At 38.4% G+C, this 22,922-nt stretch overlaps 1 protein-coding gene across 1 annotated transcript; it reads left to right on the top strand.

Annotated features, from left to right (window-relative positions):
• Positions 1 to 250: 250 nt before the first annotated feature.
• Positions 251 to 16,428, top strand: LOC139851716 (BTB/POZ domain-containing protein At3g22104-like). Its single transcript, XM_071840867.1, has 3 exons — positions 251 to 373; positions 14,788 to 15,900; positions 15,985 to 16,428. The coding sequence occupies exons 1-3, from the start codon at positions 311 to 313 to the stop codon at positions 16,426 to 16,428; spliced, it is 1,620 nt and encodes a 539-aa protein (XP_071696968.1). The 5' UTR covers positions 251 to 310.
• The last annotated feature ends 6,494 nt before the right edge of the window (positions 16,429 to 22,922 follow it).

The raw sequence follows: 22,922 nt of genomic DNA, 5'->3' as shown, positions 1-22,922 counted from the left end.
TAAACCCTCATCTGCCCCTGTCACTTCCCTGATCCACCTATTTGTTTATTAATCACATTTCTTTGTCTTCCCCAACATAACCACCCATATATATACACCAATACAATATATAAATATATAAAATATGTATTTACTTGCATCAAAGCAAACTCTTTTTCATTTGTCTCTTACTCATTTCAGAATCATTTTTTGATTTTTAGCTCTTTGTCTTGACATCTTTTATTCACTTACACCAATTTTTTTTGGAAATCAAGATTCCCACCAAAATTTGAGTCTTTTTTTTTTGTAAATCTTCTTCATTTGGGTATCAATGGATGTCTGTTGTGCTCTTGAAGTTGATGTTAATGGTGAACAAACCTTCTTTGTTCATAAGGTAACTCAAATTCTTCTTTCATACCCATTTGGCTAAACCTCCGTTCTTTGTGTTTGTTTGTTTTTTTCTTCATATTTAATTAAATTAAATAGATTTAAGGTTAATTTGTCTCTGTTCACTGCACTGACAACATTAATTGTTTTAGGGTAGAATTTGCATTAAATATCAAGAATTTGGTCCTTCCATCACTAAATTATGCAATTTTTCGGAATCTTGGTTCTTATCCTTTTCTGGTTTGCCAAAAAAAAAAAAAAAAAAAAAGTTGTCAACTTTTTTATAATCTAAGTCTCTTTTAAACGTTAATTTTGTTAGCCAGTTTAGCCATTTTAATTTATTTTTTATCCATAAAAGATGGTGACTTGAAACTCTGTATAGGTTGTTATTCATATTAATTAGTCTTTCTCATTTTAGTTAACCTTTAATAAATTACTAAGTGACATTTTTTGAAATAATGGGTGCAGTAGAAAATGTGTACACATTGTAACAGTAACACATGTTTTCAGTTAGTTTCTAAACCAATTTGTTACAAAAACCACTATATGTACTTGACCAAAAGGCCTAAATTCAATTATGTTATAAATGGCTTCTAAAAATATCATGTTTTGTTTTTCAATATGTTTTTTGTGTCTAGCATTTCAGTTACAAAGCAGTTAATCTGTTTTGTTTTTTGTGTTATTTTGGAGCTATAACAAGATTATCAAGTTTCCGGTAACCATAATCTGTCCATCACATAATTCCCAGCCTATTTCAGCATATCACTATATAGCAATCCGTACATATGGTTGCCTAATTAACCGATTTAATTTTATCAAAAGACTAATTATAATGTTAAAATCCCCTTAACCAACTAACTTATAAGCACCAGGCCATTTATTATTACAATTTGACTGAGTTATGGTGACACTGTATTCTGAAATATATTCTCCCTTACAAACAATTTATTGCATATAGTGACATGTCACCATTCCTTTCTGCATACTGGTCCTATCTTCTTTTCTTGTATCATAAATACATAACCTTTTGTTGTGTTTTTAATGCACTGTAAAAGTGCCATTGTGTAGTTACCTTGAGTTGTGTAAATCTGTTTCCAAATGTTTTCATTTTAAACATGTAATAAAGGTAAAAAGGACACTGGAAGACATTATCTGAATTTAACCCGTTGGGTCGGGTTCTAGACTGAAGAAACAGCTTGAATTTTTAGGAGTCATGGTTGACTACATTTAACAGTCTTGATCAAACATATTATTTGTAGGATTTAAAGTTGCATATATAATTATAATTATAATATATTAATAAATTTATAATAATAATGTACAACAACAACAATACCCAATCCCGCACTTGCGAGGTAGGGTAGGGGAGGTGAGATGTAGACAATCATTCATCTACCCTAGGAAATAGAAGAGAAGTCATTTATAATAATAATGTGACTACCCTCAAGGCCTAATGAAAAAACTCATATGATAGTGCATACCCTGATTGATACAAATCTTGCATCCATTTCCGCTGAGTCGTGAAATTTTGACTTTGGTGGTCAACCAATTTGTTTATTGACTTTTAAATTCCATGCATTCTTGAGGGTTTTCTAAGATAAAGGGTGCTTTTTGACTTATTAGATCGGACTAGACGAATACTTTGCATGTTTCAAGAAGGTTTTACTAATAGAGTGGCATGTAACATTCTTGATCAAACAGGTCGTTTATAGTATCAGAAGCTGCACAGATTCTTACTGTTGTTACTAAGACTCGGATCTTGATTGAACAAACGACCTAAAGGCGGAAAACAATGGATCGTATTGAATCGAATACTTTATCACCTTCGGATCACTAAAACCTATGGGAAAACCTAGATTTCGGTGTACTAGGGTTTGGTATTCGGTTGGGGGTGTGGAGGAACGACTCTGGAACTGATAGAATGCGATTAGGGTTGTGGGAGTGCGTAACATGAATCTGTAACCCGTAACACGTATTTATACTGATTCCAGTGTCCGTCGTCGTCCCTCGCCCGAGGGTCTCTTCCCTCGGTTGATGGTCAGAACTGTCCAACCAACAGTTCGAACATCGTATTGTCTTGGTTCATAATATATGTCAAACAAAGTATAACCAATAAAGTAAACAGTAAAGTCCAAATGTTAATGTCCATTACAATCATTAAAGAACTAGGGATTATGCACCAACAAACTCCCCCTAAGACCTAGTTCGCAGTAAAAACCAAAACAAAATAAAAGGTCTTTAGTTCTTCAGTCATCTTCTTTCGGAAACGGATCCACCACTGCATTTCTCAAATAGCACAACTTAGCTACCCTAACAAACTGTTCAGCTTGGACTCGATTCTCATGGCGGTATAACATCGTGTTGCAGTAAAGTGTAAATATATCAGCTTCGCAACAATTCCTTAACCAGACTGGATCCAATACCCGAATATAGTCATTGTCATCACTGTTTACCCTTTCCAAAACAATCACAGCCTCTTCTGACCTTTCATCATAATACCACCAACGAAACCTTTGGCTCCAGTTCTGTGGCATTCTCTTGACGGGAACTTTCCTCATGTAGTTTACCGGTTCATACTTAACAACCTTGCGTCTAACGCCCGTCTTTTTGTTTCGGCGATACGTGATCTTTGGAAATTGTGGTCTCCACGGACCAGAGAAATTCTTTGCCTTAAACGACCTTCTAACAAAGTTGGCGACCATACTTGCTGTTGAGTCCAGTTCTTGATATAACATCTTTAGTCGGCCAATCTGCATAAATTCAAAGTACGGAAGTGACTTAAAGTGCCATCCTCGTTTGATATAGTCCACTCCGTATTCCTTCTTCACAGCGTAAATGTCAAAATCTTGAATGTACGCCCAGGCTAAAATCTTTCCCTTACTCAAATGTTCATCCTTTTTCTTAATGAAGTTCAACCAATTCGGCTCTATTTCCGGTTTCTTAAAGTATTTTCTAACTCGTGAGCTTTCCTTCCATTCCTTTTCTAGACCCTTAACCTGTTCAGCACTCAACTTTACCGATCCTTCAGGAATATCCCCGGTCTTCTCCTTTTCTTTGCATTGACGATTCAGAAGATCATCATTCATCTTAAAATAATCTGAGAAAGTTGGAAGTTCGTCAGCTCCATCATATACCGGATACGCCTCTGTTGGCTCATTTTCTATAACAATCTCATCAAACTCATTATCATTCTCGCCTATCGCCTCAGTTTCACTAAACTCATCTTCAGACTCAGTCCTTCTCGAAGAGGACTCTGCTGGTATGGCGTCAGCGGGTATTTCAGATTCTTGCTCTTGACGCACCAGCCAATCCAGCTCCTCTCTAGTCAGATCGTGAGGGATCTCTCCCTCTTCTAATTCATCATACACAGTACACAAGTTTAATTGATCCTGCATCTGCAAATATTCAAACATATTAAAGGATCTGAGAGGAATAGCATACAGTGGTTTGTCAGCTAGGGCCAACGCCTTCGAATTCTCATCTTCTTCCTCTTCAGAATCTGTCTGTTCTGCAATCCTTATCCTTTCATCCCAATCATTCACTCGACCTTCCAACAACTTAACCTTTCCCTCAGCAACAATAGCTCTCTCTTTCGCATCAGCAATAACCAATCCCTGATTACTCACCGTATTTTCAAGATTAGTCACCTTATCAGTCAGACGGTTAACCTCTTCAGTCTTTAAGCGGTTCTCCTCCCTCAACTTTCTCATCTCTTCTTGCACCTCTTGCTTGTATTTCAACGAGTTGGCCATCGAGTCAATTACCAACATACGAAGAGATGTAATCTCCGAAGATTCCGACCGAGAACCCTCACCTACATTCGGAGGTACAAACGGTTCTGACGTATCAACACGTTCTTGAAAGATAGGTTGTTGAATTGGAGGCGGTTGTGTCTGTTGTTGAGTAGGTGGTGGTTCAGTGGGTGTAATCTGAGGTCTTTGTTGTGAACCCGACCCCTTATCCTTCAACAAAATAAGCTTCTTCTTCTTCTTTCGTTTTGGTTTGGTGGACACATAATGCAAGTCAGCATCTACTTGTTTCCTTTTCAATCCAGCGACGCTCGTATCTTCTTCATCCTGATCCACCAAACGATTTCCACTTTCAACTGACGGGTTTTGACTCTGTACACTCTGAGTCTGACCCGTTTGATCTGCTTGACGTATCGGTTGGGTAACCTCATCGTCACTGTTAACCACTTCGAAATCTGGCTCGTTACCCGAAGTGCTGTTTTCATTCCTCCACTTCTTCTCCGGAGGACAGACATAATCTTCCCGAACTAAGTGACACACAAGCTTGCCCTTGTTCGTTGTTTTGTTCTGGTTCAAACGATTAAAGGTGATATCCTTCATATGAACCTGCTTAATCACATCCTTTCTTGTTTTCTCTAACGTTGGGATCCTCTTGTCTAACAAAATCTGTAAAAACCTAGGAAACACAAGATGACTCTGAGTAGCCACATTCTCAACCATCTGATCAAAAATAATCCCTGAAAAGTTGAAATCAGCTCGTAAAACCAAAGCAGCAAACATGCTCTGGTAAGTGTCATTCAGCTCATCAAAACCTCCTTGCAGATTACTCAAACATTTCAAAATCACCGCTGTCAAGTATCGGTAAGGATGCGAGAAACCACTACGCTTTATTGTCTTAGAGATATCCCCATCATAACTACATCGTAGCATACAACCAGTAACCTTTGTCTTTGACAACCGCTTTGGCATATCACTCGAATCACCAAAATCAAACTCGTCACGTATCAGTTGCTCGGTAATCTTAACCTCAGTACCCGAAACCTTGCTGATTATTATCGTTATCCCATCCTCAACCTCAACCTTTGCGTTTCTCCAGAATTCTCGTTGATGAGAATAGTACGCAGTGCATTCAACAGAAATAGCCGTCACAATCCTTGATCTGATAAGAAACCGGATCATCTCTTTGTATTCTTTTGCATTACGTCCATGATCATTCAAACAAGCCACTACATTGGCCATTGAGTTGGCCTTCAACCCTGGAAGTGTAGATGAAAACGGAGTCCCACTAGATGCTGACTCAGTCTCTGAGCCAGAATTGTGTTGTTGTTCTGTATGTTCTGCTTGAGATCCTGACATGGCTAAAACAATCTAACAAACACAAAATTCAGTCAGAACAAAAACGCGTCAAAACATTTTGAAATCAATAAATCTGCAACAGTTGACCTTCGGGTCAAAAGGTTGACCCTCGGTCAAAATAAGATGACCTTCGGTCGAAGGTCAATGTCCTTCGGTCGAAGGACCTGACCCTCGATCAACCAGTCATCGAAGCACAACAATTGGACCATCGGCCGAAGGAGGAGTCCTTCGGCCCAAAATAGAGACACCTTCGGTCGAAGGTCAACGTCCTTCGGCCGAAGGTAGTTCATCAGATCTGGAAAAAATCCCAAATCCAAAACCTTCGAATATTGATGATTTTGGTCTAAAACCTGTTGGGCTTTGCCCTAAGACCACCGATAAACAACATCACGTAATCAATTTCATCAAACATCAACCATAAATCCTTTAATTTAGCCATAATAAACCGGACTCTAAAACTGCAAAAATCAAGAGATTGGATGCGTGTTATGGTACCTGTTATACGGCGCTAGAATCACAATCAAAAAATGAATAAAAACGTCCGATTGAAAACTCTGTTGGCAACAATCAAATTCGAGAGAAAAATCGTCCAAAAACACCAAGTAAACTGTCCCAAATGACAGAACATCCTATATATACCCTTCAGTTACCTTCGGTCGAAGGTCTCTACCTTCGGTCCGAATGTCTATGACCATCGGCCGATGGTAACTGTCCTTCGGTCGAAGGTAAAGTCCCTTCGGCCGAATGTCAGGCTGTTTAATCCAAGGTCAATTTTCTTCGATTCCCTTCAGTCGCTTCACATTTTTGCCACACTCGTGCGAGTGAGTTCTCACTCGTTCGAGTGAACACCTCATTCGTACGAGTGTAAAGCAGTCACTAATCCCAAAAATTTCAGCTTCAGTCGTTCGACTGTAACTTCAAAAATCAAAAATTCAACTTTTTCTTTAAAACTTCACTTTCCCAAACCGTTTGCTTCAAACTCCCCCTGGGACTGATCTTTCACATTAAAATTCATCACGTTTAGTCCAATTAGGATTCCAACCATAATTAAGTTCCATTTCGACAAAGAGACATCATTTAAAACAACTCTTATCAGTCTAGCTACACTAACAGATAAAATAAACGAAAATCTTTTTGTATTTTCTGATGTTGCAGTTTTCTCCCCCTAAAATACTAAAACCGAAAATATTTTTGGCTTTTTGGATTTTATCTATACAAACGGAAAATAAAGAAACACACAAAAATAAAAAGCAGTAATGTTACAGAAAAGACTATGACTCGAGTTATTTTTCAGTCTCTTTGTCGGGAACCATGTCTTTTAAAAGCTTTAGTCCAATTTCAGTTAATAAAAATTCAAAACGTGGTCTATCAAAAGCTTTTGTGAACAGATCAGCCCTCTGTTCAGTAGTCCCAATTTGAACTACATCAATTAAACGTTTTTCATAACAATCCCTTATAAAGTGGTACTTAATCCCGATGTGTTTAGTTTTGGAATGGTTTACGGGATTCTTAGTGACCGCTATGGCGGCAGTATTATCAACAAAAATAGGGGTATTAGAAATTTGCAAACCGTAGTCACGCAGCTGTTGTTGGATCCAGATAACTTGAGATGTACAGCTTGCTGCAGCAATGTATTCAGCTTCACAGGTAGATTGAGCTACCGCAGTCTGCTTCTTACACTGCCATGTGACCAACCGCTTTCCTAAAAACTGACAACCCCCAGAAGTTGACTTGAAATCCTTTTTGCATCCACCATAATCCGAATCACTATACGCTGTTAACTCAAACCCATCCGCACACGGATACCACAAACCCAAACTCGGCGTTTCTTTCAAGTAGCGCATTATCTTCTTTACGACCAACATGTGATGAACATTTGGATTCGCCTGATAACGAGCACACAGGCAAACCGCAAACATTATGTCCGGCCGAGACGCCGTCAAGTACATAAGGGACCCAATCATGGCCCGGTACAAAGTCTGATCCACCTTTGCACCGTCCATATCCGGCGAAATGCCGTGATTAACCAAAAGAGGAGTCTTAGCAGGTCTCTCAGCCTCCATTTGAAAACGAGTAAGTATATCGGCAACATATTTCGTCTGGTGCAAGAAAATGCCTTTATCTGTTTGTGCAACCTGGAGACCGAGGAAAAACTTGATTGTCCCCAAAGAACTCATCTTAAACTTGCTCTGCATGACCTCCTCGAATTCATCAACCATACCTTTGTCTGTAGACCCGAAAATAATATCATCGACATAAACCTGTACCAACATCAAATGCTTCCCCTTTTCTTTAATGAAGAGCGTCTGGTCAATAACACCCCTCCTAAAACCATTTTCAATCATGTAATTGGACAAGGTTGCGTACCATGCCCGCGGAGCCTGATGTAAACCATACAAAGCTTTGTCTAACTTGTAAACCTTTTCTGGAAAATGCGGATCCTCAAACCCAGGTGGTTGCTCGACATACACAGTCTCATTAATCTTTCCATACAAAAACGCGCTCTTGACATCCATTTGATAAACCTTGAAACCTTTGTAAGAAGCGAATGCCAAGAAAATTCGAATCGCCTCCAGTCTCGCCACTGGAGCAAAAACTTCATCGTAATCAATGTCAGGTATCTGAAGATATCCCTTGACAACTAACCTTGCCTTATTCCGTACCACTATACCCTGTTCATCCTTTTTGTTCTTCAAAACCCATTTCAAACCCAGCGGCTTACAGCCGTGAGGTGGATTAACAAGCTTCCACACCTCTAAGTGTCTAAATTGCAACAGCTCTTCTTGCATTGCCAAAGCCCAATCATCATACTGTAAGGCTTCGTACACATCTTTCGGTTCGATCTGACACACAAAACAAGAATGGACATGTCTGAAGATCCTCCCCGATCGATTCAGTTTGGAGTAAAATGCTGTCACAACATTAGCACTTAATGATTCAGTAGGTTCCGAAGTTGAGGCATCGGTAGGAGGTTTACCCGGAACACCAGTATCATCCACAAAATAATCATTCAATCGACACGGTCGTATAATATTCCTATTCGATCTACGTACTCCCCCTACATCACTGCGGGGCGCTTCATCTGATTCGGACCCTGAAGATTGCTCATGAAGACCCGAATGAAAATCAACTAACGGTGGAACCGGCTGTACTTCTTCCTCTTCTGACTCACTACCATTAACAGATTGCTCAGCCTCATAATCACTTGTATTTTCCAACTCAGGAACCGAATTGGAAGTAGACGGAATATCAGCATTCGGAACAGGAGTAGGAACACCAGTAACAGGAACATTCGCTGCAGAAGATCGAGTCTCCCACAAAAACTGTGCAGCTAAATCTTCATCAGTAACTTCTGGAGGAAGATTAAACGAGTCGAAGAGATCATTGTAGTCAAAGTGCCAAGCAAAACCCTTGACTGTAATAGCTTTTGGATCCGTCTTAGGCACCTCAACCTCATAGTGAACTTCAACACGTTTCGTCTCTGTATTATACACCCTTTTGTTCGGATTCCCATAACCTAAGAATATACCAGTAACAGCTTTCGGGTTAAATTTACCACCGGTATCTTTGATCATTATGGTGCACGGCGCACCAAACGGTTCTAGATGCTTAATGTTAGGTTTCCGCTTTTGTAACAATTCGTAACAAGTCTTCCCGTGCCTCTTAACAACGAGCACACGGTTCATGATATAGCAAGCAGTATTCACGGCCTCACCCCAAAAGTTAATAGGAAGGCCCGAGTCCGCTAACATGGTTCTAGCAGTCTCAATCAACGTACGATTCTTTCGCTCAGCTACACCATTAGACTGTGGGGTGTATGCAGGACTAAACTGTTGTTGTATCCCTTTCTCTTTGCAAAAGTGGTCCATGAACTGATTTTTGAATTCAGTACCGTTATCAGTCCTTATCTTCCTTACCTTTAAGTTATACAAACTTTCAAGCTTCAAAATTAACAGTCGGATTTGCTCAAACGTTTCCGACTTCTGTTTCAACAACACAACCCACGAGAATCGTGAGTACTCATCCGTTACCACAAGACAATAAACTTCCCCTGTAAGTGTTTTCTGCTTAATTGGACCGAAAAGATCCATATGTAATAACTCTAGAGGAATGTTAATCGAATGAAACTTTTTCGCAGGATGAGATTTCTTCGTCTGTTTCCCTTTCTTACACGGAACACAACCATCCGGAATATGAAAACTCTTTACATTCAGCCCCTCAACCAAACCTTTGTGGGCCAGATGATTCGTCTTTCTCAAGCTTAAGTGACCCATACGCTTGTGCCATAACACTGACTCTTGTTCAGAAGCTTTCGAGACAAAAGCTTGTTGACCACCAACAGAAGCAATGGCCTTCTTCATATCAAGAATATATAAGTCTTTGTGTCGCGGCGCAGTCATAAGGATCATATCTTTAGGAATCTCAAACTCTTTCTTCAGAATGTAGCTCTTCTTATCATCAAATAACACTTTGTAATTCTTTTCAGCCACTTGGGAAACAGACAGCAGATTGTGAGACATCTGCTCCACATAATTCACCTTATCAAAACTAACAGAGCCATTTGACAGAATGCCCTGAGCAGTAATATTACCCCCTTCAGCTCCAGCAAAAGAAACTGGTCCACCGTCTATTGGTTTAACATTAGAAAGCAAAGCCAGATTCCCTGTCATGTGCCTGGACGCTCCACTGTCAACTATCCACGTGCTGGTACGTGGATTGTAAGCGACCTGCACAAAACAGTAAATGATTAGTTCACAATGGGCACCCATGCCCGAATGGCAGTGGGTTTCCCATCAACACCAACAACCGGCAACTCAACCCATTTCCCTTGAGATCCAGACGGACCTTTAGAGTTGCCCTCTCGTTTCACTTCACTTTTCGGTTTCCAGACCTTTTGAACAATAGGTTTTCTATAATAATCGGCAGTCTGGAAATCATTTCGGTCACGGTCTGACATTGGAGAGACTGACCTCTGCCAGTAAACTGGCCTTGGATTGAGGTCAACCTTCCTTTTTGGGGTCTGTTTAAATGGACAAATTCCCGCCCTATGACCTGAAGTCGCACACGTATAACAAGTAGTTTCGGCAGCTCGGTAGCTGTCATCAGAATTCACGGAAGGCGGTCCTCGATATCGGGATCTTTGGACCTGAATTTTGGTAGGTGTGGACTGTCGTTTTGGTGAAACAGGTTTGGTCGGTGTTTTGGTTTGGGGTTTTGCCTGCTGTCTACGACCTGGTGGTATATATTTGGGTACACTACCATCAGTTACTCTCTTGCCAGAAGCATATTCATGCTCATGGTTTAGTCCCTGTTGGAACTTCACAACTGGTGGTGGTGTACTTTTCTTGTTTGAGGGCTTAGGTCTATCAGCAGGTTTTACGGGTCTCGGTCTCGGTTTCTGCTCAGTCACCTTCTTAGCATTTGAAGGATTCTTAAGGATGGTGACTGGCTTAGTAACGGGGGTTGGTTTCTTCACTTCGACAGTCTCACTTTCACTCTCAGAGTCAGTTTGACTGTCTTCCACAATACCCTCAACGAGGATCTGGTCCTTTGGTTCACTTTTCAAAACCTCGGCTTTTGTGGGTTTGCCAGATTTCTCTCCACTTTTCTCCTGTGGGGTACTGGAATAGTCACCCATTAGAGGTGGAGGAATCCCGTCATACCCAAGCCCGGTCTTTCCTACGTTCTTATGCGAGTGAAACTCATGCACATACGACATTCTCTGGTAATTATCAAGCCTAGCCTTTTCACATTCGTACTTATTCTTATAGGATTCTCTCTCAGTCTTAAGTACTTCCATTTCAGTAAGGTTCATATCTAAAATTCTCTTATTCAAAAGAGCATCAGCAGTTAAGCCATCTACCTTAGTTTCTAGGTTCTTGATCTTATCTACATACTCTTGCTGCTTATTCAAGTAAAACAGGGCATCCTCATAATCCTTCTTATTTACAGCTACTTCCTTTCTAAGGCTATCAACTACACTAGCATACTTAGGGCATTCACTACATGTAGTGGGAATCTTATTCAAGGTATCTACAATGGATTCTAACCTAGCTACTTCTAGTTCATAAGCATGGCATTTTAAACAAGTAGAAGTAGAATCATTTGGTACCTTAGGTGTCTCAGAAGCATTTGCCATGAAGGCGCAGTTATCTTTCAGTTCACCAGATTCCTGATACTCCGATTCCGATTCCAGCTCAGACTCTGAACTGGTACCATCCGAGTACTCATCAACCTTATCAGCAGCATTATCTTCACTACCCTTACCCTTAGCAGCAACCTTACCATCAACTATCTTTTCAAACCAATTACCCTCAGCAAAATCCAACCCAATAAGCTCATCATCCGACGAATCAGAAGACACATCAGACAACACAGCTTTAAACTTCTCAGCAAGACCCTTTTCTACTCTCTTTCTCAAACACATTTTCACTATCTCATCAGCCCGTTTAACTCGAGCTTCGCACTTGCAGACATAACAAACACAATCACAATTACCCAAACAACCAGCTTTCACTCTTTCTAACCGTTCAGCTTCCTTCTCAGATTCTGACTTACCCATAAACACTACATTGGCATGTTCAGCATCACCCAATCCAATTGACCATTCAAATCCCTCATCAGCATAGGTTGTATTCATTGCAGAAGATGATGTTTCACACACAGTCTCCCTAGGTCCGTCAGTAATTGTAACTACTTTCCTGTCAAAATTCCCACTATTAGGAGCAAACGGATTCTGAAACCCTGGTTTGTGTGGTCTAGTGCAAGTTCTCTTAAAATGTCCGTACTCACCACAATTGAAGCACCTAACCTTATTCTTATCAAAACCTAACTTTGAATCTTTGTTACCATTCAAACTCGTCTGACCAGTCCGTTTCAGATACTTCTTCGCCCTTCTGATAACAATTCCCATAGCACAGATAATGTCCATCCGCTCAAGTTCATCTTCATCGATTTGTTCTAAATCCTCAGCACTCAAATGGCTATTAACCGCACTACCTGCCATCATCTCATTGCAACAGTTTACCACAACAGCCGCTAGTTGCATTTCCTCCTTAATCACCTCAGGCGCTTTGCCTTTGTAATTGTCTAGATGCATCAAAGGTAACTGAAGTTCCTCTGAGGCCTTTCTTTTCTCTCCACTTTGAGGCGATGGTTGTTGAACACAAGATTGCTGTACTGGTGGCAATGGACAAGATGTACCATACGAACTCGCAGACATGTAAGCAGTTTGGAGTGGGGCATGTTGCACCGGAATCGAGGAGATACCGGTGGTTGCTCTGTATAACTTCGGATTTTGAGCACCGTTAAGTCTTGCTTCCCTAGTCTGCATTTCTAATTCTTTCTCCATCAACTTCGATGTGAAACCATACAAAGTCATTATCCCACCTGGACCTTCTCCAGTAGTTGTACTAATTTGAGAGACTATGTAGTCCCACTTCAACGGTAACCCAAGCTTGAACTGTTTTATTGCTTTCTGTTCATCCACTGTAAGTCCATAACTTTTTAATTCACTAATCAGATGCCTATATCTTGTAACAGTCTGTTCTAAGGTTTCATCTGGTAAAGCTGCAAACCTTTTCCACTCCGCTTTTAACAACTGACCCTTGGTTTTTCTGTACCCCTCGGAACCCTCTGTTGCAGCTACAAGAGCATCCCAAAGAGTTTTGGATGTCGAGTACTGCTTGAACTGATGAAAGATTTCCGGAGACAAGGCTTGCGTAAGATGGGCATATGCCTTACATTCTTGTGCATACGCAGCCTTCTCTTCGGCTTGAAATTCCGATCTGTTCTTTTCATGTAAGTCATTTCCCACAACCACGGTTGGCCATACGTAGCCAATCAAAATATAATCCCAGAGAGTTGCATCGATACCATTCAAGTAGATTTGGAAGCGACCCTTCCAATCTAAGAAATCATTTAAGTTCTCGAGTTTCGGACTACGGTTAGCCGAACCTGTTAAACTCTCGGACAAAATCAGTTTCTGTAATCCAGGATTAATTGCTAAGGCGTACTGTTGTGCAAGTTGTTCATTAGTGTCAGACATGTTTAATTGGTTTAAGTGGTTAAGTTTAAGTTCAAATTGTCCAAAATCTGTGTTCTGATCAGTTCTACGTTCGGCCGAAGGTAAGGTCGTTCGGTCGAAGGTGTTGTCGTTCGGCCGAAGGTCACGTGACGATCGGTCGAGGGACGATACAAAGTGAGGTGTTCGAAAAATTTAACTCGTTCGGTCGAAGGTAGACACTCGGCTCAGAAAATATGACACTCGGTCGAAGGTTAGGTTACGTTCGGTCGATGGTAAGTCGTTCACCTAGTCTCTAGCTACGTGGTGATTGTGTTGGTAAGTCTTAAACCTAATTTCTTTACTTTAAGAAGGTTACGTTCGGTCGAAGGAAATACTTAAGACACTCGGCTCAAACTTTGTCCTTCGGGAGTAGGACTATGATCTTCGACCGATGGAGGTATTCGTTCGGCCGAAGGTAAATGACGTTCGGCCGAAGGTAGTTCGTCAGTAGGTTTTCCAGAAAAACGTGGGTTTCGAAGGAAAATCGACTGTAGGCTCTAATTTTTGACCAAAATCGACAAACTAAACCGATAGAAACCTTTTAATACTAAAAACGACCTCAACTATACTCAAAAACACCAAACTATAACGTGGAAAAAGAGACTTTTGATCCTAAACACCAAACGAAAACCCTAACACCTTTTAACACAAAAATTCGACTCAAAAACGTTCAATCGGTAACCCAAATGCTCTGATACCAATTTGTTGTTACTAAGACTCGGATCTTGATTGAACAAACGACCTAAAGGCGGAAAACAATGGATCGTATTGAATCGAATACTTTATCACCTTCGGATCACTAAAACCTATGGGAAAACCTAGATTTCGGTGTACTAGGGTTTGGTATTCGGTTGGGGGTGTGGAGGAACGACTCTGGAACTGATAGAATGCGATTAGGGTTGTGGGAGTGCGTAACATGAATCTGTAACCCGTAACACGTATTTATACTGATTCCAGTGTCCGTCGTCGTCCCTCGCCCGAGGGTCTCTTCCCTCGGTCGATGGTCAGAACTGTCCAACCAACAGTTCGAACATCGTATTGTCTTGGTTCATAATATATGTCAAACAAAGTATAACCAATAAAGTAAACAGTAAAGTCCAAATGTTAATGTCCATTACAATCATTAAAGAACTAGGGATTATGCACCAACACTTGCTACTATGTTTTATATATCAGTTCAATAATTATAGATTTATAGGAGATAAAAAACAATTCTTTCATTTGATATTGTTTGTTTCATGAACACTGCAGGACATCATTTCATCATATTGTGGAAAAATTAGAAATTTATTCTATAAATCCAAAGACATAACAAGAAATCTCAAAGTTATACTCCACGATTTTCCTGGTGGGCCCGAAACTTTTGAGCTGGTTTCAAGATTCTGCTACAACAATGGCAAAATCAGTATAACCCCCTACAATGCACCTCACTTGTTATGTGCTGCACATTATATGGAAATGAACGAAAAAGTTAACGGGTTCGAAAATTTACTCGAGCAAACCGAGCGATCCATTTTAGAATTCAAGTTTTGGAGTTGGCAAGATTTTTTATCAGCTTTAAAGAGTTCTCAAAAATTAGTCCCAATTTCGAGTTCATCCGGACTCATTAAAAAATGCTTGGATTCAGTAGTGGCTAGGCTCGTTTACACAAATGAAACGGGCTCATCTTGTCCTTCTATTTCATCTCCCGAAAGTTCGGGGATAAGGTTATCGACTGATAGCAAAAGCACCGAGAGTCAAAGAAGTGGACTTTTTCGGTCAACTTGGTGGTTTGAAGATTTAGCAACTATTTTGACTCCTAATTCGGTCAAATTGTTGGTAAAATCAATGATTCAACACAAATTCGATCATGGGGTTACAGGTAGGTTTGTTTTCTACTATCAAAAATCAAGATTTATCACTGCAAACGTAAACGAAAAACGGGAAATTACAGAAGCGGTAATCGAAAGTCTTTGTTTGTTGGATCAAAACGCGATCTCTTGCAAGAATTTATTTGGGGTTTTACGAGTTGCTTTAAATTTGAACATCAGGAAGATATGTAAAGACGGGCTAGAGCATATGATCGGTGTTCAATTGGATCAAGCAACTTTAGATAATCTTTTCATTCCGTCTCCACACGGGTCACATTATCAATATGATGTTGACCTTGTTTTACTTTTGGTGAAGTACTTTTTAGCGCGAAAAGGTGGGCCCGGATTACCCAAGTTGAAGAGTGTTGCTAGATTGATAGACTCGTATGTTACAGAAGTGGCCCCTGATCCCCGTTTACAGCCTTCTAAGTTTATGGCGCTCATGAAAGCCCTCCCAGAGTCTGCAAGAGACTCGTACGATGAAATCTACCATGCCGTCGACATTTATCTTCGGGTAACATAATATTATGATTTGTGAAATTTGCCATTACAATGTGTTTTTTTGTAAATATTTATGCTTTGTTTTCTCATAACATAGGTTCACAGCAGGTTATCAGATGAAGAAAAAACGAGCATATGCGACAGTCTAGACTACAATAAACTTTCAACTGAAAGTATCAATCATCTTACTCAAAACGACAAGTTCCCGCCAAAATTTGCCACATCAGCTCTCGAAGCTCAACAACTGAAGCTCGAAAGCCTTTTCTGTAGTGTGGAACTCCAAAAACGGCGTGATACAATGAAGAATGACGAGAGGCATGAGCAAGTTGTGATGTATGCTGAACAAGTTGTACCAGATGGAGCAAAAGTTGATTTTGTGAATGAAAATGAGAAGATGAGAGCACATTTAGAAGGGATGAAATGGAGGGTGATTGAATTGGAAAAAGTTTGTAAAAAAATGCAAACACAAATGACAAAAATTTTGAAATCAAAATTGTCCAGACAAAGTAGTGCTAAATCATTGCCAAGGCTTTGTTCATGATATTTTCTTATAGGTATTTTCAATAATTTTTTAGTAAATAATTTTGAAAATGTGTGATACCTTTTTTTTTTTTTTTTTTTTTAATTTTTGAAGGCTCCTGAAATCATATACTACGTATCAAATAAGGTTGGTTTCTGCTCTCCCTATTTTTATGTCTTTTTAACACTACATGATTTAGCACCATTTTGCATAATCATTCATGAATCAGATTGTATACATATTATGAAAAGCATCTTCTTGAATTATTGGTGGTAAAATAGATGGTTAATATTATTATAAGTAATCCAAAACGTTATACGGAGTAAAAAATTAGTACCAATAAACTTATGATAATTTTATGTTACATGTAATTGATGTAATGAAATGAATGGAGCTAAGGAACTTTCTACTCCAGACATGTACTTGATGCACAAACGGTGGTACATTCCTTTTGAGCTTTACTTTACAGGTAATGGTTTTGGTGTGTTTAAAAATGTCTAGTCCTTTTCCATGCCTTCCTACTCATTTTGTTTCTATTGAATTGAAAGCTGTTATTATTTTTTATTTTTATTTTTATTTTTTTTTGCTAAAAACTTTAATTTTATAAAACTCGAGCTTCATCAAAAAAAAAAATGAAAACTCGCAACAAAGATACAAACTGAGGCAACGAGGCCTGCATAAGACTAACAACCACTACAAGAAAACTAACATGCTAACGTCAAAAACCTAAGAAATCAAAATACTAAAACACAAGCACACCAACAAAACTTAGACTGAGACCCGAAACATAAACTTGCATAACCTTCAACGTTAACCTTTCATAGTACCTCTTTTCTTGACCTTAACCTTTCATAGTACCTCTTATGTTATAGAGTTCATTCTTATGATTATGATTATGAATTATGATGATATTCCTTCACACGAGGGATCAAGAGGGAAAACAACTTTTTTTATATAGAGAAGAGAAAAACAAATTTGAGCCATAAGATCAAGATAATCTTAAGAATTAAGCGGATGAGTATTTTCGTATAAGTTTGGATGCGTGTACATGTGAGTACAAAGGTATCCTTTTACTCCGGCCTGAATAGAAAAACCTTATCTTTTTAACCGGCTTCTTACTTTGGCCCTTAATGTGGTGGTTTGAGACTATTTGACGTTATTGGCCCAGTCCATTGTATACTCAACTCACAATTCACAACTCACGATATTTGGAGAGCCTTGTTTAAGGTGAGACATGGTCTAGCTATTGTTCTTATCGTACTTTATTTTCTTTCGTATAGGTCTTCGATTGATTTTTATCACCCTTAACCAAATCCATCTTTATACAATATGTTAAACTCAACGACATTAAATCTGGCATTAGATAAGTAGTTATCCAACGCTTAGACCACTAATCTAATATTCCTTATCCACCAAATAGAATGTCAGAGCCCAAAGGCACAAACCTCTTATAGAGGCCCAATTGAAACTTTCATTGTTTAAATGAAGGCCCAAATATCCGTTGTTTTTGTCTTGACCAGGGCCCATAATCTCCCAATTCGAAATACACCACTTCAAAACTTGATCATATAAACGTGTGAGATATGTTGATTTATAGCAGTGAGTTTAGTTACTGTCTAATTTTTTATAATTTTTTGTAACAACTCAAATATAATTAAATTAAACCCTCTTAGTAAGTGATAGAGATTGATTTTCAATTGTGTGATTTCATTGATTCAATACACCGAATATATACATGAGGTTTTGTAATCTTTGCCTAACAACTTTCCTATGATTTTGGCTATCATATCTTTTCTATACATAAGACTGTTGACTTGTTCTATATTTGCTATATATAAGTAATGTAAATACAGTAAAGATCATGTGAGATAAATATCGGCTAATACAGCCCGTCAGTTTGAGCGGGAGGGCCACGGACGTTCAAACTGGTCCTAAATTCCTCAAAAAGCACGCGTGGTAAACCTTTAGTGAATATATCTGCGATCTGAAATCTGTTCGGAATGTGTAAGACTCGAATCTGGCCACGTGCAACTTTCTCACGAACAAAATGAATGTCCATTTCGATGTGTTTGGTGCGTTGGTGTTGCACGGGGTTGCCGGAGAGAAAGATAGCACTTACGTTATCCCAAAATACAATGGTGGCCTTAGAGATGGGACATCGAAGTTCTAACAGTATATTACGTAGCCAACAAGACTCGGAGACGACGTTGGCAACACCGCGGTATTCGGCTTCTGCACTCGAACGGGAAACAGTAGGTTGACGTTTGGCTGACCAGGAAAAAAGATTACCTCCCAAGAAAACACAATAACCAGACGTGGAACGTCGTGTATCGGGACAACCACCCCAATCGGCATCGGTATAAGAAACTAAGGAGGATAACGAGCTTTTAGTCAATTGTAATCCATGTGAAATAGTACCGCGTATATACCGGATAATTCGACGTAGAGCTTGCATATGACATTCTTTCGGATCGTGCATATGTAAACAAATTTGTTGAACGGCATACGATATGTCGGGTCGTGTGAATGTTAAATACTGAAGTGCGCCTGCTAAGCTTCTAAACTCTGTTGGATCCGAATATGAAGGACCTGATGTCGAGCTCAATTTCCCATTCGTGTCAACCGGGTCTTAACTGGTTTGCAGTTTGACATACCAGCTCAACTAACAATATCCTCGGCATACTTTTGTTGATTGAGGAATATTCCTTGTGTATTGCGAGTTACCGAAATCCCCAAAAAATAGTGCAAGGGTCCTAAGTCCTTCATGGCAAATTCATTGGCAAAAGACGAAATTAAGAAGGTGCGTAGGGAGCTCGAAGATGTGACTAATAATGTGTCGTCTACGTAGAGTAGTAAGTAGGCAGTCTCGGATCCACTTGTGTAAACGAAAAGAGAATTATCGGATCGGCTGTTAACAAAACCAATTGAGTAGGCGAAAATGGCAAATCGTTGGTACCAAGCACGCGGGGCTTGCTTTAACCCATATAATGATCGTTTCAACAAACACACGTGGTCCGGTTTGGTACGATCTCTAAATCCATATGGTTGATACATGTAGACAGTTTCGTTGAGAGATCCATGTAAAAAAGCATTTTTAACGTCTAATTGATTTATGTGCCATGATTTTTGAAGGATTAATGTGCAAGGTACAATATATAACTATATGGTTAAATTCATTTGAGCCTTCGGGGTCACACACATATACACCTAGACGTCAATTAATAATATATATTTGATATATATTATTCTAGTAATTAAATAAAAGTAATTAATTAATTAATGATTAATTAATGTAATAAATCATATTCATGAATATGAAAAGGAGATTTGGATTGATTTTGAAAATCTTAAAAGTAGATTTGTTTAAATAAAAGGATCTTGGATTGATTTTGGAAATCTTAAAAGTAGATTTGTTTAAATAAAAGGATCGTAGTCATTTTGTTGACATGTGAGATACACATTAATATATATATATCATGAGAGATTCTTGGTTATAGAAACACACAAGGATTTATATCAATCAATATCAATACAATTCATCTCTCATTCTTTCGGTGAACTGAACAAAAACACATATTACATATTTTGGTTCATAATATTAATCAAAGGTTGATTAATTATTACTTGGGTTTGGACTAGCATCCATTGACGTTGTTTGAAGTGTAGTGTGGACTATCCAAAGAGACGGTCATACTTTTGATCGTAGTTTCTCTCCGTTCATCAGTTTCTTCAAGAAAGATATATCGTTAACTCCCTTTTGTTTTATATTCATGACAATTATTATGGTGTAACTGGATCTAATTGGGATAAATTAATCGTGTGCATGTTTCATTAAATAAGTGATTATTTAATCTTGTAAAAGTTTTATGAAATAATCAAAGATTATTATTTTAACTATCTGCTGCGTTAATCTGATTTGTTAAAAGTACACACGATTTTCCATCAGTGGTATCCGAGCCGCTTTTACACCATCTTAATTGTCGCGTGATTTTTTTTTAGATTTAGCTTTGTGGTGAATTGGTAACAGTCAAAACTTTTATGGTTTTGAAAGTCAACTTTGTTGATTACCTCATGACGCACGAATAAGATCTGGAAAAAAAAAATTCACTGTTATAAATTTTGAATTTATTTGTTATGGCCTGAATATTTATTATAATTGTTGATTGTTTTATTCCATGGTTATACATATGCATTGTAACCATGGACAAGCCATATTTAAGTTTTAATAATGTAGTTATTAAAATTGTGATTGCACACATAGCCCATAATGCCCCGACCTATGTATGATTGTTGTGATTGTTGATTACGGCAATATTATGTCATGTTGATTATTTGTATTATTAGAAAGGCCATTTTGAAGCAAAAGTTGTATTATATTTATTTTTCATTTTCATAGTATTGTATTTAAGTTTATTTCAATTTGTAAAAGTACTAGTTTAGTTGTATTTTCAAATTTAAATAAATGTAACAAGATGAAGATTGAAGATAAAATACAACATGCTTTTGGCTTAGAAGATGGCGAACAGGTCAAGTTGACAACAATGACGTTTGTCAAGTTTTCACTTGATTCTTGAATCAAGTGGGAGCTACGATATTACCCTTAGTTTGACCTCTTGATCCCATGTCGGCTCATGAGATCAAGCATAGGATTTTTGGGCTAGGCTATGTGTGTGTGATGCATGGTATGGTTGTGTTTTATTTTTCTGCATTTATATTTAATTGTTGATTATAATATATGCTAAATGTTTTTTATGAAAACATCAAATAAAACTAGTAACGAGTTTCAAAGGTTAAAATTGATGATTTTAAAAATAAAAAAAAAAGTTAAACTCTAACGAGTTTAAAGTTAAATATTTTTTTTTGAAACTCAAATAATATATATGAGCGAAATCTTTTAAAAATGTTTTAAAATGATACACAATGTGTATTTGTTATTTTTCATATAAAATAAAATAACAAACTAGACGCATAAACACGATCGACATATATAAAATTGGTTAGAATGATTTTTAACAAAAAGTGTATCGAATCTTGTGTGCATGCATTATTCGTTACACAAACATTTTCAAAATACCCGTCAAATTTAAGTCATGCCATCCAATGAGCTTGCAAACACTCCTCGTTATTTTTTATTACGGTGAGACCTAATCGAATTATAGCCACGAGGTGGATTTTCAGTTACGAGTGAGACTAGGCCGAATTTCCACTGTTTCCAAATTGGACGGCTTAATCGTATTCACGATAAGATCTGAGTTTGAGGCAAGGATGGGACAAACATTCCAATAGATAATAGTGGTTTGTTAGGCTACACATATCTCAAGGTCCCATAAAGATTTAAGAGTTGCACCTGTGATGCAAATGGTACTCGCTACCTACCAGTAGACTCTATAACTGCTAGCTGATCAACAGATGTAGTTATGGAACCTCTATGTGGATCTTAGGCTTTCGTAAATTAATTGTTTTTAAATATATTAAAACTTGGGTAATTAATTTATTAAAGTATTATATCGAAAATACTAAAATTGAACCTTGTTCTTTTGTAGATGTCAAACAATCAAAACGTAAACCAAAACACCCTCTGTTCTTTGTTGGAGAAGGAGAAACTCAATGGTTCAAACTTCCTCGACTGGTACCGCAACCTGAGAATTGTTCTCAAATATGAAGGGAAGTTGAACAAAATTGAAGAACCCTTACCCGAAGCTCCTCCTGAGACAGCTACTGCTGCTCAAAAGAATGCTTATCAGAAGTTGTTTGATGAGCAAGAGAAGATAGCTTTAATCATGCTTACTAGTATGACTTCTGACCTCCAAAAGGAAATGGAAGATCGTACAACATATGATATGATGACTGAGCTAAAAAATATGTTTCAGAAACAGGCTAGTCAAGAGTTATATGAAACTTATAAGCTTCTTCAAACATGTAAAATGGAGGAGGGTCAATCAGTGAGCTCTCATGTCTTGAAAATGAAAAGCTACATTGACCGATTGGAAAAACTTGAAACTGCCTTGCCACCTAACTTGGCTGTGAACACGGTTTTGGTTTCACTACCAAAATCGTATCACCAATTTGTAATGAATTACAATATGCAAGGTTGGGAGAAATCTCTGGCAGAGGTGCACTCGATGCTCAAAACTGCTGAACAGGATATTCCATATAAGGTTTTCAATCCAGGTGTCCTGATGATTAGGGATGGTAAGGTGAGAAAGAATAAGCCGAAAACTTGGGGAAAAGGAAAATGCAAGTCAATTGCTAAGAAAAAGATTCCACCACCTCCCAAGAAAGAAAACCCAGCGAAAGACGAAGAATGTTTCCACTGTGGAAAAGTTGGCCACTGGAGGAGGAACTGTCCTTCCTACCTATCTGAGTTGAGAAAAGGCAAAGCTGGCCAGACCAGTAAATCAGGTATATTTCATAAACAGTTATATACTTTTTCTAGTAATTCCTGGATTTTTGATACTGGTTGTGGTACTCACATCTGTAACAATATGCAGGGAATGATAAGAAGTAAGAGACTG

Source organism: Rutidosis leptorrhynchoides, chromosome 6, assembly GCF_046630445.1.
Source record: "Rutidosis leptorrhynchoides isolate AG116_Rl617_1_P2 chromosome 6, CSIRO_AGI_Rlap_v1, whole genome shotgun sequence".
Classification (NCBI taxonomy): Eukaryota; Viridiplantae; Streptophyta; class Magnoliopsida; order Asterales; family Asteraceae; genus Rutidosis; species Rutidosis leptorrhynchoides.
The sequence above is the reverse complement of the archived record's forward strand: the minus strand, read 5'-3'. Positions and strand labels throughout refer to the sequence as shown.

What these genes read in the sequence shown, in the direction of transcription:
- LOC139851716 (XM_071840867.1), top strand. Translation starts at nt 311, where the DNA reads ATGGATGTCTGTTGTGCTCTTGAAGTTGATGTTAATGGTGAACAAACC. An exon ending in AAACCTTCTTTGTTCATAAG is followed by an intron (nt 374 to 14,787) that starts GTAACTCAAATT and finishes TGAACACTGCAG; the next exon opens with GACATCATTTCATCATATTG. An exon ending in CCGTCGACATTTATCTTCGG is followed by an intron (nt 15,901 to 15,984) that starts GTAACATAATAT and finishes CTCATAACATAG; the next exon opens with GTTCACAGCAGGTTATCAGA.